This window comes from Cygnus olor, chromosome Z (assembly GCF_009769625.2).
Source record: "Cygnus olor isolate bCygOlo1 chromosome Z, bCygOlo1.pri.v2, whole genome shotgun sequence".
In the NCBI taxonomy this organism is placed as follows: Eukaryota; Metazoa; Chordata; class Aves; order Anseriformes; family Anatidae; genus Cygnus; species Cygnus olor.
The window spans coordinates 36,523,962-36,542,002 of record NC_049198.1 but is presented as its reverse complement, the minus strand read 5'-3'; the positions used below and the strand labels follow the sequence as shown (position 1 = coordinate 36,542,002).

Sequence of the window (18,041 nt, the reverse complement as noted above, 5' to 3'; positions counted from 1 at the left end):
CCCCAAACAGTGAAGTTATTTTCAGGAGACTCCCCTACCCTACTTGTGCAGAGCTAACTTGGGGCAGGCCACTAACTTCAACTCTGCTTTACTTAATTTCTGGAAAAGAAAACTCAGGATTGGGCAGGCAAAAAGGCGCCTTAAAAGTTTCCTAACTTAATTTTTGGGAACTTAAACCTTTGATCAAAATTTAACTCAGTCTTGATATCCCAGCTCACCTGTATCTCCATTCAAGTCATCTGATATTGGAATAAAAATAAGTGCTTTTCTGACTTATATAAACAGACAAAAAGAACCAACTGTACAGACAAGGTTGAAGGAGCATCACTAGGAAGTGATATATAATTGAAAGTGACTAACCAGGCTCTTTAGGAATAGAAGGCTACTACCACATTTGTCTGACATTAAAAAAAAAATCATATAAACAATGGTGTAAAAAAAAAAAAAAAAGCTCTTACATGTAAAGTTGTGCAGACAAGAATGACTTTAAGTGGACAGAAAATTGCAACTACCTTAGAGCTCCCAGTGTCCTAGCAGACACTAGAATCATTGACAAATGGGCTTAATAAAGCAGTAGCAAAACTGACATGCATAGCACCCCTTTCATAAAGTCTGTTCATGTTATATACCTTCAGTGCGTTGTCATTACTGCACAAGGGCATCGTATTATTACTAAGAAAGGGTTGTCACTTAAAAACTAATGTTCATTCAAGTCTTTTATACTAAAATATGCTTTAATAAATAGGCTACATCCAAACAAATTTTACATTATTTTATTTTTTTCACTTGCTCCTAACAAAGCTTCCATGGTTAAAGGAACATTCCACTCCAGCTTTTGAGGCTCCCAGGTGTCACTGAAACAATTCAACTGAAACACAAATGAATGTGTACTTCTCATTTAGATTCAGCACAGCTCAAACCATGCCAGACAGTTTGTAAGAGAACATCACCCCACCAGTGAAAAATAAATTGTTTTTCATCTTATGAGTCTTTGGGAGGAGGAGAAAAGATTAACAATAACAAATAAACAAAAATCAAAAACCTTCTTATAGGAAACATCATTAAAATTGGTCTTCTTGATGACTGAATAATAATAACGTGCTCTCAAGTATGAACAGTTTTCTTTGTTGGATAGGATATGGCATGCAGCTACCACTTGTAAGCTTTAGTCCACACTGCTTTCTTCTTGAATTCTGCAAGAGATCTCAAGGCCAGAAGCGTAGCTGTGAAGACAAGGACAAACCACATTGATATATGCATCCAGAAAGGATGTGTGAGTATTCTCCCTGTCATTTTACTAACAGGTACAGATTCACTTCTCCTTTTACGGACTGTTTTCATGACTTTCATTTCCTAGCCTGACAGCATCTGATGTTACTTCCGCTGTTCACAAGATATACTAGTCTCTACATCCTTCTGAAATCCTCTGAAATGTGATGCTGTACTAGACCTTTCACCTGCTTTATGGCATGTCTTCCACTGAAATAATATCACACCACCATCTTCTAACTAGACTATCACTTTGAAATGTCACATAGATCAACCAACACTGCAGGAAGCCTGAATTCAATGACAAGTGATCCAAGAGAAGAGATAGGAGGAACTGGGAGGAACAGAAGCAGAAAGTACAAGGTCTATTCTCTGTGCAATTCATTGATTCACAGTGCAGTTCACTGATTCTTCAATATGAAAGGGTCACGCTTTTAGACAGAACCCAGTTACCAAACCAGTCACATTCTAGTCATCCAGGAGGGATTTTGATGTTCTAGTTAAAACAAACAAACAAACAAACAAAAAAAACAAAACAATGGAAGACTCAAGGAAAAAAGGACCTGTCTCAAACAGGGCACAGTGACAGTATACTGTGTGTAGCTGAATCTTGTGATTATAAAGGAGATTCCCCAATATCTCTTAGTATTAGTTCTACTGTTCTGAGTGTGGTGAAGATTAACAGACACAATAGGGGAACTTTTATCAAAGAGTGACTAGAGACTCTAGACCCTCAAAAGAAGGCTAATTGTCCTAGTAATGCAAAGAACTTGAACTGGATTTCAAGAAGGCATGTTCAGGTACAACAAATCAGGTGATTCAAAGGAGGTGCCCTGTGCTAACAGTAAGAAGAAAAAGCACACTCCCTTTGCTTGAGAATATTTGTAGTGTCCTCTTAAAATCACTTGCACAGATTGTATCACAATCCTACATTTTAAGGTGGGCTATGTGGTGCAAGCTAGGATGTTTCTGTAATTCAAAATATGCATTTCCCATCTTTCTTTCTTTCCCTTCTATTCTGTTACTCCTCGCACTCGTTAGACCACTGTACTAGGCTGCCACTATCTGTCTCTTGTCCCTTCCCAGAGTTCTGTTGCATCTGAATAAATTTTGTTTTGCAATTTCTATTCTAGTATAGTAGGGTTTACAAAGAGTATTTTTTTTTAAGGGTAACTTCAAAAGCAATTGATAGATCTACCACTGAAATACACTCATAGGAGCAGGTGCACAATTACATTCCTTGAATCTTCAGAAGTGAATCGTAAGAGGCAGTAGATGAGACATCAAAGAATTAGAAAAGGTGTTACAGACAGTTATGATTTCCTGTGAAGGTTGCGTTAAAGACAAAATATGGCTCTCCTACACCTGCTAATATCATGGACTCATCTTAGTCCTTTAATAACTGTTTGTTTGTTTGTTTGTTTGTTTTTCCCTCTGGACTCTTAGTTATGGGAAAATAAGGACCCAATTAAAAATACTCTACCTCTCAGCAGGTCTGTGGAAGATTTTGATAATGCTTCCTTAGGACTTTCCACCATATTGATAAGCCAGTCAATAAACTAAAGATAGAAATAAAAAGGATAAACTGAATTAAAGGAGCCTCTGTATCAAAACACCACACATTCTTTTCACTTTGATAAACAACATTCAATTGCTGCTAAACTTGAACAGTTATCTGATCAGAGGAAGTGGCCAATCGAGGTTCTGCTCAAACTACTCAAAGTGCATCTCACCATCAGTGTAATTTCTCCCACTGTTGGATCTGATACACCCTTTGTTCCCTCCCCCTGCCTCAGCAATATTCTTTGTAACAAAGGCGGCACAGTAAATTTCCTTTCATCTTGCCAGTTTACGCCTCTAATCTTTTAATATGATCCTTTTGTATCAATCTTTTGTCCAAATGTTTTAAGGCAAATCCTTCAGTACTCTTACGGCTTTGTCCCACTTTCATCCTCTCATTTTTCATTGTTCTTCTGGCAGTGCATGGTGCCTGCAGGAGAGCATGGTATTTCAAACTTATCAGGATGATCTTCAGAGCATAGACTCAAATTCTTCCCTAAAGCTTAATCATGAACTTACATATTAACAGCCCACTCCTACATTCCTCCCACATTCTGAACTCTGATTTCAGTGGAAACACAGACCACAGAAATGTGCAGGAGCCAGTGATTAATGGTTCTGCTTTGCACAAGTAGCTGTGAAACTATAGATTCATAGCCATATTTCCACATATCTCAACCACAAGCAATCTACAGTGGGTTTGCCAAAATAGGCATAAATTTGCACACTTGTTTTTGTCAAATACTTGAAAATAAAATGAAACACTACAAATGGCAAAGATCTTTGCTTGTCTTAAATTGCCACTGTAGTGATGTCCAGCTGCAGAGCATCTGCCTTTTTGGTGTTTCCAAGGCTAACTTGCTCCCAGCAGCTACCAACTCTCCTCTCTGAGCTGTACCCTCAAGAGTCTGACTCTTGGAATCTTCCTTATTTCTCGCAACTCTCATTTTACTTGAGAAGCTATGTTCCATTTTTTGAGACAAGTCATATCTGATTGCAAGTAAAGAAAAACAAGATCACATATCAGATGCAACAGATCTAGAGGAAATAACCACTTCACTTAAGACTTGAGCTGGCTGCTACAAACAGGGTATTTTCTGACTCTTGGAAAATGCTTACCACTACATGCAATTTTACCTTCTGTGTTTGTTCTTTCCACGGCTCTTTTGCTAGCAAAAGGAAAATGCTACTTGGAAGGAGAGTGAGAGTCTCTTGCACAGCAAGCTTGTCAGTGGCGTGCCTGCCAATGTGATCCTTAGATAATTCTGGTAACACAGTTTGGTGCTTCCATGATGACCAGTCGGCACTGAGGCCAAGCAGTAATGGTGCACCATGGTCAGCCCAGGCCACCACAGAAGCTGCAAACAGCCACAGGAGGAAATCTACGAACTAAAGAGGAAAAAGATAAAAAATACACATTATTAAATGAATTATACAGGAGAAAAAAATAACACCAAACACATGGTGGTTTACTCTTAAAAGTAATCACCAGAAAATTTAGCTAAAATTCAAAACGCAAGAACTAAAAAGGTCTTATTATTATCTTATGCTCTGAAGCAGTGTAAGCTTTTTTTCCAAGCTCAAAATCAAACTAAAATATCTACAGAAAGACAAGCAAAACCACACTCTTCTAAGGTCATCACTTAGTTTAAGGCTGACCCACACTTCATTTAAAATGGGGAAACATCTTTACAACAACATGACTGTAGAGGGAAATTAGGGGTGGTCACCCTTCTGGTGCTACAAATGGTTGGGAAATATTGCGGCAATGCAATGAATGTGGCTTACTTGATGTCCTAACCAGATGACTTAAACAGCTGAAGACATGTTATAATGAACTATATTTATACCCTAAAACTGCCCCAGCCCTTTTAGAAACAGCAAGTGCAAAATTCTGATCGCCTTAGATAGTTCTACTGGAGAATTCAAACTTTCCTTTAATTGTTCTGAATAAAGCAAGTTTGTAGCAATGGTTTCTTTAGTTGCCTATAGCTCTTCTCACAATTTAGATGTCATGGTTATTTTAAAGCAAGAGTTTTAAATGCACATTCACAAAACAAATCGAAAAGAATTTCTCTATGGAAATGACAGTCTTCCAAGATATTAAAACATGGGGAATAATATGTATTGCTGAGCAAGAATGTGAATTACACCAAAAAAGCCTTTTTCCTGAAAACTGCTAATTGTTTTCACAACACATACCTCTTTAAGATCAACATTTTGTATAGGTGTTGACTTGTACGCTAAATTTCTGATGTAGCCCATCAAGTCTAGCAGCCAATCCATTCTTTTCAGCACTCCTAAAAAGAAAAAGAACATTGACTTACTTAAAACACTAGGATGTATCATTTTTCCTTAAAAATCAAGTGTAGGAAATCACTGTAGCAACAACACACTGAATATGGAGGGACAACAAACACCAATACCATTATCACAATTAATTCATGCTTGCCACTGGCAGAAAGCATGGAGGCACTTAAAGAGTACAAAACCTTTGCTTGTAATGCTGGCAACACACTGAACACACTGAGAAAGGAACGTTTAGTGAGATTCATTTCAACTAATTGCAGCCTACGCTGCAGACATGACTGCTGCTGAAACCTAAAACCTTGCTGATCTTTTTGCCCCAGTACTTCATTCACTGATGTCACTACATCAGACGAGAATGTAGGGAGTGCTGGGAAAATTCTTCTACAATGCAGAGAAGATCAGTAAAATACAGTTAAGGAATGGAAATAAAACCAGCCCGCAACCCAAGGATAGAACATATTTCATCAATTCAGATTATTCTGTCCAAAATTCATTCTGTCTCTTGCAAAGTAATAACCATCTTTATCTCATCTTTGGTTTTGAGACCATGTCACTTCATACACTTCCATCTCCTGCTATTCTTTACATATGTCCTCTTCCATGTTGCCTCCTCTTTTACCCAAAGGAGGCTCACTTCACTCATTCAAAACTCACTACTACTTGAAGTTCTTAAATCACAGTTGGCACCTAAGGCACTAGAAATATAATGCTTTAAAGTTGGTCTGTAAACAGTCAACCTAAGGTCTTGCAGCCAACAAAATGGGGAGGCTTCATTCTTTACTCCTTCTGTGCTTGTTTCTTCCTCCTTTACCCTACCGAGTGATTCTGCTACTCCTCTTCTATCAGCTCCAGTGCTTATCAGACCTTCAGGCAAGCCAACCAACTCATTAGCCTACCAGATAACTATCTGTTATGGTGGGGAGGAGGAGGAAGGGTGATTTGTTTCCTGTGTTAACTCAGCACAAGGAGCTCAGAAGAGCAAGTCGGTTCCTTGGCTCAACCACTGTCATTGAAACACTTCTATCTACTGTGTCTCACACTGATAAGTTAGATACTAGATTTGAAGGGTAGCAGGGTTGCACTGCTACTTGCCTCTAATATTCTATACATGTTTCTTGAACTGAAACACCAGAAAGACTAGGAGACATGGATCTAGTCAAAACTCTGGTCTGCGAATCACTTGGCTAAGTTAAATGACTTGTAGCTGATCCACGGAACCATAAAGAATTGGAGAAAAACATTAAAGCAACGTTTGATAGAAGTATTTCAAGAGCTGAAAAAATCTGAAGATAAGCAGTTTCTAATCTGAAGAAGTTTGAAAAGAATTGGGTTAGACTACCTTAGTATTATTTTAAAAAGATCAGTGCAGCCCCATTGATCTTTGTTTATACTGTTGTTGATTCTTCTTTAAGGCTGGCCTTACCTGTGTTTTCATGGCTCACAATACGAGCATGATAGAAACTGTGCAAGAACATCAATGCAATAGACTCTTTCTGGTGACAGCCTGTCAAAGTATAAATCATGGCACTCAAGTTCATCAGAGGCAGTCTGCCTTGAGAAATTAAATACAATTTGGTGAAGACGGCCTTCTCTACATTGTTCTGCAAATGCAATAAAAATACATTAAATTAAAACATACCTTTCTTGTGGGAACAGTAGGAGATGCCATATTATCCTTTATAAAGACAGGGAAGGAATTCTCTGATTATTCAGCAGGCTCATTCTTTAAGATATTATGAAAGACTGTGCATTACAGAAGACTGTACATACTATGTTAATTTTACATGCATCTACATAGTAAAGTGCAACTCAGTACAGTTTGATTGTTTCCATACTGCTTTAAGTTTTACATTCCCTTTTGAACTGAAATAAGCCATCCTGACAGTTCTGGAGAAATCTTGCATGACAGATTTCCCACAGCAACAAAAAAGCGCTTTCTCAAATTGTGTTTAAGTGTAGAAATACAAAATTAAAGAATTAGGGAAATGACAGTTCTGCTTCCCTGACCTATTTAAATGCTTGATTTATGTCATGGATATTTGCTTATAATGACCTGCTCTGAAGTCTTTCCACATGGGTCATTTCCTTAGCGTCAAGTATTTTTCAGCTGTTAAGAATTCCACTGCTAGTTGATCTGGTGAGCTGGAAGCTGAAAGTTTCCATTGTTATAATTTTTATAATTAGCTATCTTGTCCACCAGGAAACATTTTGTGTGTGAATACAACGACAGCGTATTAAGTCAAGACTGAAAGGCTGTTCAGTTGAAGTATTTGAAATTTTTAATAAAAGCACACATCCGACAGTTCAAGTACAGCTGATCACCAGGATGTATTTACAGTCTGTTTCAAGTAGGTGGTTATGTTAACACAGGAAGGCTAGTCTGATGTTTGCACTACTGGACTAAGAATATCTAACACCATTCCTATTCTGGTAACACTCCAGTTCAAAGCCCCCAGGTGGAATCAGTAGTGCTTAAATTACCTTAAAGTTTTAGATATGACTCTGATCATGTTTACTTCCCTCTGATGCCTGCAAAGTAGTGCCCAAACCCTCTTATGTGCATGATGCATAAAACAAACAATGCTCTTCAGGAACTAAAACACTCTGGCGAAAAGAAAAATGATAAGGCATGCTTATTTCATGTGCTTTGGTGATAAAAGGTCAGGAGAAAAACATCATTACCTTAGAGATCCGGACAATGCGATCAATCTCTGAATCAGCCATTTCTGAGATACATTTTGCTACACTGACATACATCTCCAGTTCACCCCTCTGGAAATGGAAAAGTAAATGAATGTTTGGATGCATACTACCAGGTTTCTCCTTCACTAAAACCAGTGAGTCTGGGAACTTTATTAATGATCATGATGACTAAAATGAGGCTAGAGACTGGATTAAATATTTATTCTGTTTTACACATTCTGTATATGCTGGAGACTTCAATGCATTTAATAATCAGGGAAAAGTGATAGTTTATTTATTTATTTTCAGTTGCCATTCCTGGGAGATATTTTCTCTAGCTACATCATTCTATACATCACTATGAGAAGCTGAATCTTCTGGTGAAAGAGAAACACCTCTGATTGTGCTATGCTTCTGTTTCAGCAACATTTATTTCAATACTAATACTATGTTTTTCCATTACCAAATCATTTAAGATGGCAAAATGTACATTAACTTGGTTTCACAACTTGGACGTATTCTAAACAATATGCAAAAGTAATTTAAATTGATATTATGTAGGAATCTTAACTGCTCTCACCAAATACTTTACATTCTACTTCGTGTTTCAAATCTGATGGGTCAGTGCAAAAAGACAGGATTTAACATCAGTAAAAATTACTAGTTACAAAGTTCATACACCTCACACTTACTACTTACCTGAATCTCATTTGGTAAGAGCTCAAATATTTTCTCAGCAGCCTGGCAAAGAAAGCTCCAGCAATACTGGGCAGGGTTTGGAATTTTCATTGCCTCCATGAGTCCCTGCAAAACACACTGGCAAATTTCTGTTTGTTTTGTGCGGCTCTTCATTTCAAATTGTTGTATTAGAAACACCTCTGTAAAAGACTGTAGTTTGTCTTCTGCAACATGTTTCATCCACAGGGGCAGGGACACAAGAAGGTATTTCTGGGTTTTCATCTGAAAAGCAAATGCAAGATATGAGGGTCATAACGTTTGCCATAATTCCCAGATTAAGTGTCTTCATTATGCTTAGGTCTCTCTGTTTAGCCTGCATAACTGGATTGATTTCCTCTTCAGGGGTGTTCCACAACGTACAAGCAATTTACAAACAGTGAGGTATTACTTATCATTTAACAGACCAAAACAAAATTTTAAATTGCTTTGAAGTAGCCAGTGATTTTTTTTCTTCCATGTGATATAAATCAGTATGTTTCACGGACTCCAGTAATTGTCTCTTGTACTAAAATTTTTGCTTAGTTTCAGATTCTAACTCTATACTGGCCTGAATCAACTATTCTTATAAAGCATGAAATTGTAAAAACAAACAAACAAAAAAACAGCTCAAATACCACTTCAAAAAAGTACTCTTAATCTAGTTAAATCAAATCTCTTCCATAAATACTTCTAATTTCGTCTTCCCTCTTTTGACGAACTGCTTGAATTAAAAAGAGTTCAAACATAGCAATGTTCTATTTTCCTTAAAAACCAAGGAATTCCCTTCCAATGAACCCTACCCCAGTAAATAACATGTTTTTGTACTGAAAAGAAAATTGTGATTTCGCTGTATGCTGCCCACTGCATTCCTACATAAAAAGCATACAGACCATGAACCTGGGTAGCTAAGGACAGAAGTATAGTACTCCTAGCACCATTAATATTCCTAGATAAAATGAGCAATTATCTTGAAGAAATCAAAAACTAATACACTCTGTGGCTAGGTCCACTTTGTGACCTCAAAACCTCATTGTACTGAGAAACTGGGGCTCAGAAATCAAGCATTTTATTTCTTGCCACCTCATCAAATGTCTATCTTAAAATAGCCACCAGGTGTTTAAATATCTGTGAAGATTAATTAATTAAAAATTAGAAGACAAAGATACCCCTTGAAGAACTAGAAAAGATCACAAAAATCTAGAACGGATTTTCTGAGTATTGTCCTGGAGCTACTCCTCAACTAGTATAAAAAGACAGAGCTGTACAGCCAATTGCGCTGTGGGATTCAGGGAGATTTAACAAACCATATCATTGAACTCATGTTGAACCTCCATAAAAAGAACTGCATTGTAGAGAGGATAAGCTCCAACTTGATTCCACTATAAGTGCTTCTGTTGACTATCTACAAAATTAAGGTAAAGTTTTCTAGAAGTAACACCTTTTACTAGATTAAGAGATTCTGCTGGAAGAAGCAGGTAAACGTTTTGACAAATAGGTAGCCTTTTCTACAAGTCTATCAGCTGGTATAAATAAAATAAAAGACAACTGTGCTCCCTACATGCTGTGCCTTCTTACATCTCTAGGTTTATCAAAGATGCAGTAGGAAACAAGAGAGGGAAAAGGTCTTAAGAGATCTGAGTACATCTAAATAAAAACAATGCAGAACACCTTAAGTCCATCTTGTATTTCAAGGTCCCACAAAAGCCTCTGAGAGAGACTCAAAGAGCTTCTTCAAGAGACTGGAAGTCTATCACCATAAATATTTGCTAAATAATATTTCTGCATAATTCTGAGCCCAGAAGTCATTTTCTAGCAAGACATTCTAAACTTCAGTACTATCTGAGCTGAGGTACCACAGATTTTTCTGACATACATACACTGAGACTGTAGATGAGGGGAGGTGCCACCCACATCCCCAAAAGCATTGCAGCATTTTGAGACGACTGGGCTTGTGTCACAGCCAGTTCAAGGCAGAGGTGTTTTACCTCATCACCTAAAACAGAAGAAACATACAGAAATTAAGAAATAGATTATCTTTACTTTAAATTTATTCTAAATTCATAAAATAAAGGAAAGTTATTGTTCTACTTGAGCACTATATTAAACTTTGCATATGTAGAGATGCTCTTTATAGTTTTCAACATATATAGTGTAGAAGTCTCCTCTCCCCATTCATCCATTCATGCTTCGACAAATCCTGAAATGTCTTGCTAAGAGTTCACATAAGTTCACCCAATAAGAGAAATATGGAAATGGGAAGAAAATGAGAACTTATATATATATATATGTATATGTGTATATATATATATATATATATATAAGCAACAAGTTTTAATTTATAGACGGAGAAATGAATCAGTTTTCCTTCCTGTTAAATTGTTAAATGCAGGAGTAATTAGCATTGGTTTGCATGCTTATGGTCTTCCATATACTACACGTTCATATAAAATGTCATGGAACGGTCACTGTTATTTCTGGTGGTGCTTGCTTGCAGTATTCTTCAGGTTAACATGTGGGAAGACCTTACAGTGCATAAAGGTTATGATGGTTATCAAATCCTTCTTAGCGGTTTCTCTTTAGAGTCCTTGTAAAAACTAGTACAGACCCTTAGCAGAATAACTAATCATCTTAATAGAATAATTAGTCATAAACATGTTGAGGTCTTTTTAACAGCATTGCTTTCATGTAGATCACGATTGTTACAGCAACAGAAGAACAAATAATTTAAGTATTATATCGGCATTTAACTCCTCAGACAGATTATTGCTACTTGTCAGCATAAAACTTAAATAGGTGCTTTGCTAGTCAAAACGTTCTTTCAATAATGAAAGTAGTCGTTTATATAGCATGACTTTTACACAGTTCACTAACAGCGCATGAGCAAAGCAAATCATTCAAGAATCAAGCATCAGGCTTTTTAACAAACCATAAACTAGATGTTTAGTCATTTGCAGAACCCTGAAAGGGTGAAATTGTTACATGACACTTTGGTAACCAATTCAAAACTCTCTCACTAGCTTGGACTAATAAATCACAGATTATGATTTAATTATGACTGTTCTCTTCAGAGCACTATTAAATACCAAACAGATACCACCTAAGTCACATTATATAGTTCATGATCAACAACTGCAATAAACTTTATAAGATGGGAAAGCAATCTCTTGTCTTCAATATGTTTACAGATGAAAATATCTTCACAGATTTTTTTTGAAATATATGTTCATGAATTCTCAGGCATGAATAACAGTGAGCTAGAGAATCTGAGAGAACTGAGCTAGAGAATCTGAGAGAACTGAGTGTATTTTTCATATAAATATTCGTGACATATCTGTCCCAGAATAACTGTGTTAGTTTCATGTATCTGGGTTGACAGTTAGGTCATAATACAAGTGTTCTGCATTATGCTTTCTAGAACAACATGAATATTGCTCATTAGCACATTGCACACAACAAAAACCTATTTCTGCATGCATATATAACATGCAGGAGTGCAACTTCCACAGCAATACAGCAGAGCAGTCAAGAGAAATTACATGTAAAAACAGAATATGACGCTGTCTAAACTTAATAAAAACATAGTCACAAAAATGATGTAGTGTTTCCTCTGGAATTCCCCTGATTTAGAAAAGTTAGACTTCCAAGTAGAAAAACAGGAATAAAAAAATTCCCCATGCATTTATAAAGTTTCAGCTATTCATAAGATCGCACACAAATTTGCATCAGCATGGACTGCACAGGTTAGTATAGGAAATTTTTTCACATTTTTACAAAAGGTTCCACAATCAATTGCAAGAATACAAAATAAAGCAGAAGATCCAGCCCAATTATCAGCAAAAGTATTTAGGACGTTGCCAAGTCTTTCTAGACTTTCTAGCAAGTATTTGTTCCTCATAAGACAGTTCAATTATATCTAGTGCTTTTAGAAGTGTTTTGAATACGTAAAATAAGTATCAAAAGGAAATAAGAACAACCTCTCATTTTCCAGGCTGTATAGCACATCAATTCAAATGCAACAGCACTTGCCCAGTCCAATTGTAAAAAATAAAATAATCTGCAAGGCCAGCAATACAATTACATAAATCAAGAGAAATAAAACTCAGCAGAATCAAACAAGGGAATACAGAACTTTCCATAGTAGGTGTTTTTTTAAGTAAATGGGTTTGAAGTTCAAAGTCATTTATATCAACCAAAAGTGGCACTGACAGATACCCTCAGTAGAAAAATATTATACAAGTTGTCCAAGCCCATACTTCAAAATCAAAGCTACTCTCTGACATGAAGAAAAAGTGTTCCTAGAAGCACAGAAATCAGGGATGTGACAGAAAAAAGGGATATGATTTCCTCTGTTACTTGGTGTAATTTAGTAGACACTGTATTTCAGACTAGGGATAACTCAACGAACTACAGAGCTGTTTAAACTTGTGATAAAGCTGCCTGCATCTTCCAACACAGACACTGGAGCTGTGCTAAATGGTGAAAATAAGATATAATTAATTTCCAGTTTTGTGATGCACTCTTCTCACTATAATAGTCCAAATCCACCACTGTTCTAGGAAACTGCTCCAAACCTCTTCGTTTTGATCTTCTCTAACCAGTTCTATTAAAACAACCCGTGTCCACACACTGATTGAAAATATATGCTTGTGAATATTAGAAGTTTGGCCTTGAAAGCTTCAGTTTATGAAGTTTATGTTAGTAAAGTCATCTTGTGGCAAGTACAAGACTTAACAAAAATTATAAAGCTTACCAAAGTTTAGCCTCATCAATGGTGAAAGAACAGATGCCCAGTTTACAGGTGGATACTGATGACTTTCTCCAACTATTGCAATGGGTGCCAGTGCTACTTTCAACAGCTGAGCTGGAACAGATTCAGGGCCTGCAACAAAATATTCTGTCACAGTCTAAAATTTATACACGTTTGTTAAGTCTCTCAGAAAAAAGTGAATATAGTTTATCAATTAACACTGCACTGAAGACCAAACTGTAGCGATGAACTAGAGAGTTATAAAATTACAGGAGGGAGAAAAAAACAACCACGTAACCAATAGGTATCTGAGAATTAGCTGTCTCTTGTTCGTAATCATCAGCTGTATTTTTAACATTAATAACCTGCCAAAGAAGGCTTTTGTTACTGAGAATCAGAAGGTTTTTGGTTCCTTCTCCCCCTTGACCAATTTATGAGTTAATAACATATATTCCTCATCTAGCAGGGAACTATGTTTGCATTTTCTTAGTAAGAGAACAGCCAAATTTACTGATACTGTTCTCACGTCCCATCCTGGAGGTGTAGGCCACAAAAAAAAGCCAAACACATGCTATGCTATTCACAATGGGGAATTAATTCAGTAAAAGTCCTCCATGAAAGCAAAGCAATCTCTACCTCCAATAAAAGCAAAATGTGCTTAATAAAAAGCAGAGAGTTCACTTAGCTCTGCACAACAGTAACCTCTACTGCTTTACCTCCTTTAAGATTATAATCCAAGACAGTTCTCTTTTGCTAGCACACCTCACTTAAGAGGATACTTTCTTCAGGTTCCTTTGTATTATCACACATAGCACTAACCCACTTGAATACCAGACCATTACACAGAATCTTAACCCAGAATTGCTGAAATACAAGACAGAAGAAAGCTTCCCTGATGATGATGTATTACCAAAGAACCATGTTAACACAAAGTGATTTGACTTTCATTCCCACAAAGGATATAAGTCATCTCACAGACAGAGGAAAGGGGAAAGGGTAAACATCTAAGAAGCCAGAAAAAATCGTCACAGAAAATTATATAATTCTCTTACTCTTTAAAGTGTAATTCAGTTTTTTGTTTTAAAAGAGTTTGTGTAGAAATTTTTAGAGATATGACTGCATTAGTAAAGCTCAAATTAGTATCTAGAAAAGTTCTCTTAGCAAATAAAAGCAGGATATTAGGCTCACCTTTTAAAGCCATAATACATTTCCTGGACACATATTTATAGTTCGATCCTTCTTACCTTTTTTTCCACTTTCAATGGCAAAGTCAATGGCTGCCCTGATAAAGCTGTTTTCAGGCAAATAGCTGAAATCTGGAGGAACTGTGAAGACAAAAAGACTCTTTATATACTAAAATCTGCCAGCAGAAATTATAACTTCCAGCTCCCGTGTAAATTCAAAGGCCAAACTGAGCTTTATTTGAGCTAAGTCTGCATGATTCAATGCAATTAGACCAAAAGATTATTGATAGATGCATTGGCATTTCTGTTCTTAAGGTAAGTTAAATGCCAGCATTGGTGAGAGATGTCAGCTCTAAAAAACAAATTCAATGACCAACTGAAAAGCTGGGGTAAGAATTTCCTTAAAATACAACAGACACTGCAAGTCAGGCTTTAAAATAGAGTTTCAAAAGCTTAGTAAGCTTAATACAACAAAAAACATTCCATATCTATCTAACCTCAGGCCCTTGTGTCATCCTATACAGAAACAGAAAATCTAAGATTTATTTATTTATTTTGCTGATGAGGATGTTTATTTATACTTCATGTTATTGGTTCCCAACTTGGTTCACACTGAAGTGAACAGCTTCCAATTCATTAGTTCCCTCCTTTGGTAGTTCATCACTGTTGTAATTCTACTTTTCTTTCACCTATTGGATATTGAAACAGCACCAGAAGATATTAACATATTGACAGAATACCAATTTCTGTGTTAATCACAGTAACTACATTAAAGGGGCATAGAACACCAGTTTTCAACATCAGCTCACTAGAGACCCCTACTAGTAAAATACTCATTTGAAAAATCAGCTTTTTCTTGTTGTTATGGACTAGTTTTTAAGTATTAGCTTTCTTATAAAGTAAGATGTATTTGATTACATTTTAATCTAATAAAACAAGGTACTTGATTACATCTTAATCTTGCTAAAACAAGGAGTAATTAATCAGCAGGCATAGACTGCATAATGCAGACAACATACCTGTCATATGCAATGCAAAACTTCTTTATAATTTATTCTAGGTGTTTTAAACAGAGTACAGACAGAACCAATAAATGAGGTTGGCCAGAACAACTGAGTAGCTTACTTTGATACTGCAAGTAAAAACAGATTGCCAGGGTGTTGAGGGCATCCTGTTCAGCACACTGATTCCTGCTGTATGTTCCAGCCTTTAGGGACACACAGGACCATGAAGTCTCTGATCCAAAGTCTGTTGTGTCATTTAATAGGGCTACAGTGTCTAGACTGCAAGTGTCTGATGTGTCCCTTGCTATCTTTTCAGTTAGATGTTATTGCTATATGTTCTTTAGGTAGCAATATTAAAGCATCTTACCAGATGCCCTGCTCTGGGTAGAAGACAAACAGGACATATGAAGGTGTCCCAGAAGTCCTGCTGCATTTGTCTGAAGGCCAATCTGCCCTGAAAAACTGATTATCTGTTGAGACAATGAATCAATACTTAGTCAGACTTCTCTATGTTGCCTCAGTTAAGCTGGACACAGACATTACATTACTTCTTTAAACAGAATTGGTCTGTTTGTGCAAGGTGTCAAAATACCCTACTGCACTGTCCAAAGAAGAAAACAAGAGACTACCTCCTTACCTGTGTAAGGGTTCTGATGACTTCATTGAGCTTACTTTGAAACTGGGAGGACTGGATGCTCTCAGATTTCAGCTACCAGAGGAAAAGCAAGGATAAAAAAAATGTGAATTTTATAAGGGAAGAAAAACAAAACAGAATGGATGCTGAAAAGACAGATTATATTTGCACACATGCCTTTTTGTGGGGGAATAGAGAAGAGAAGAAAACCTACACAGCAGTAAACTTATTCCCAGTGACACTGAATGTGGGCCATATGATAGGAAAACAGAACAGACTCCATCCTACACACTGTAATCCATCCCACTCAGTTCACACCCAACACAGCTCAGTATTGTATAAATGGAATGCTCTGGTAGATGGCCACTCCTGTATAGATGCAGGAGAAATCATTGTATTGTTACCACAAAAGCTGGTTGAAGAAACTCTCAAAGACTCAATTTTGGAGTTTTAGAAAGCAGGCTTTTTTTTATTTTTTTATTGCAGCGCTGGATGCACTGGGGATAGTTCCTCCTAGAGTGCATCCCTGGCTCAGAAACTCCTGAACATACACTGCAGGTGTAACACATGCAAAAGTTTTCCTTTGAGGCATATACATACTCAATACTTTACCTCAAAATCATTTACGTAGTGTCTGCCTCTTTGGACATGTGCTGTTAAATGGGTCAGTGGTCTTTAGAGGTCTTTGAGACCCTCTGCTGGTTGTTTTCTTGGTGTCCTCTAGTTGAGCTCTCCCTTATTGCATGTGCAGTGTGGGTCACCCCAGATGGTTCATCTCTTTTTCCCAGTTACATGGTCCTAAACTAGTCTTAGTTGGTTGTAACCACAAAGCTCAGCAAGGCCTAAGGCTTCTTATCTATTTGTGCATACACAAAACTCAAGGTTTTCTTGTCATTTTTATACATAACAATGTTTCAAAGTTGCTCAAGCAAGCATAATTTAAGCACTACAGAGATCCAGCGGAGCCTTTGTTCAAGGCATCACTATCTTGCCTTCTTGTCAGATTTCTAGGAGAGCTATAAAAGTATCATCTGCTTGCATGTTCTCACCTGTATCATGCCTCCTTCAGAACCAACCAGTGCAACCAGCCCATTGACAGCTGCCAGACGCTGCATTGTTGGAGAACCCTGGAAATGTAGTTCAGGATCAGTGAATCACTGGGACCACACAGCACTACAATTGCATCTGTAGCACAACAGATGTTTCACTTAAACAAAAGGGCTTTTCTTTCAACTTAAAAATCACAACTGTTATCACTTCTATACCCTCCATTCCAACAACCTCTTCAGGTCAGACTCCAGCATGATGGAGAACTATATTCTATCTCTTGCTGAATAAAAGAGACCTTGCTGAATATGGAGACCTCCTCCCTGCCCCCATGGAAATAAGTACTTCCCATAAAGCAAACAGGTACAAGCGAAACAGGGCTTTTCTTCTGTAGTGAACAGCCTAACGACACATTTTTGCTTCCAAACATCAGCGAAATAGCATATCCATATTCAATCCTAACTTTTCCTAGCATTGGTCCAGCAGAAGTGAGGCAAATTATGTCCCTACTGTCAAAATCCCCCCAAAACCCTAGGATGTGAACGCAAACTCCTTTACCTCTGCAATCAAAGTTTTTATCCAGGCTGGCATTAGTTTGTTACGCAGGTCTTCAGCTTTCCCGTGACCACAAACTGACAAACCGTGAACAATTGTACCTAGAGCTAAAGCAAAAGCGGATGTCTGTAAGGTGAGAAAGACACATATTAAAAAAACAGATCTTCCAAATAATTCTGTATTCTGTTCAATGTTTACTACTGAAATACTGCTTAAGTATTTATTATTCTTTATAGGAGTCACAGACTTACAGAAGTCACATCTTTGTCTAGAACACCAGAGGTTCCTTATTTCAAGTATTTTCTCCTGTCAAGTGACACAGGATTTTCTGA

General features: G+C 37.1%; 1 protein-coding gene across 3 annotated transcripts in view; it reads right to left on the bottom strand.

The window, feature by feature from the left end:
* Nucleotides 1–757: 757 nt before the first annotated feature.
* FOCAD (focadhesin) overlaps nucleotides 758–18,041 on the bottom strand; it is a 114,993-nt gene continuing 97,709 nt past the window's right edge. For all 3 annotated transcript variants that reach the window (XM_040540119.1, XM_040540120.1, XM_040540118.1), the window contains exons 32-45: nucleotides 17,713–17,835; nucleotides 17,157–17,234; nucleotides 16,111–16,182; nucleotides 15,841–15,943; nucleotides 14,530–14,610; nucleotides 13,289–13,417; nucleotides 10,416–10,531; nucleotides 8,521–8,781; nucleotides 7,822–7,911; nucleotides 6,563–6,740; nucleotides 5,032–5,129; nucleotides 3,967–4,218; nucleotides 2,753–2,828; nucleotides 758–1,223 (exon numbers count right to left, since the gene is read on the bottom strand). In XM_040540119.1, the coding sequence (XP_040396053.1) occupies nucleotides 1,150–1,223; nucleotides 2,753–2,828; nucleotides 3,967–4,218; nucleotides 5,032–5,129; nucleotides 6,563–6,740; nucleotides 7,822–7,911; nucleotides 8,521–8,781; nucleotides 10,416–10,531; nucleotides 13,289–13,417; nucleotides 14,530–14,610; nucleotides 15,841–15,943; nucleotides 16,111–16,182; nucleotides 17,157–17,234; nucleotides 17,713–17,835 (1,731 nt within the window). In that variant the 3' untranslated portion in view covers nucleotides 758–1,149. The remainder of the gene's footprint in view (nucleotides 1,224–2,752; nucleotides 2,829–3,966; nucleotides 4,219–5,031; nucleotides 5,130–6,562; nucleotides 6,741–7,821; nucleotides 7,912–8,520; nucleotides 8,782–10,415; nucleotides 10,532–13,288; nucleotides 13,418–14,529; nucleotides 14,611–15,840; nucleotides 15,944–16,110; nucleotides 16,183–17,156; nucleotides 17,235–17,712; nucleotides 17,836–18,041) is intronic.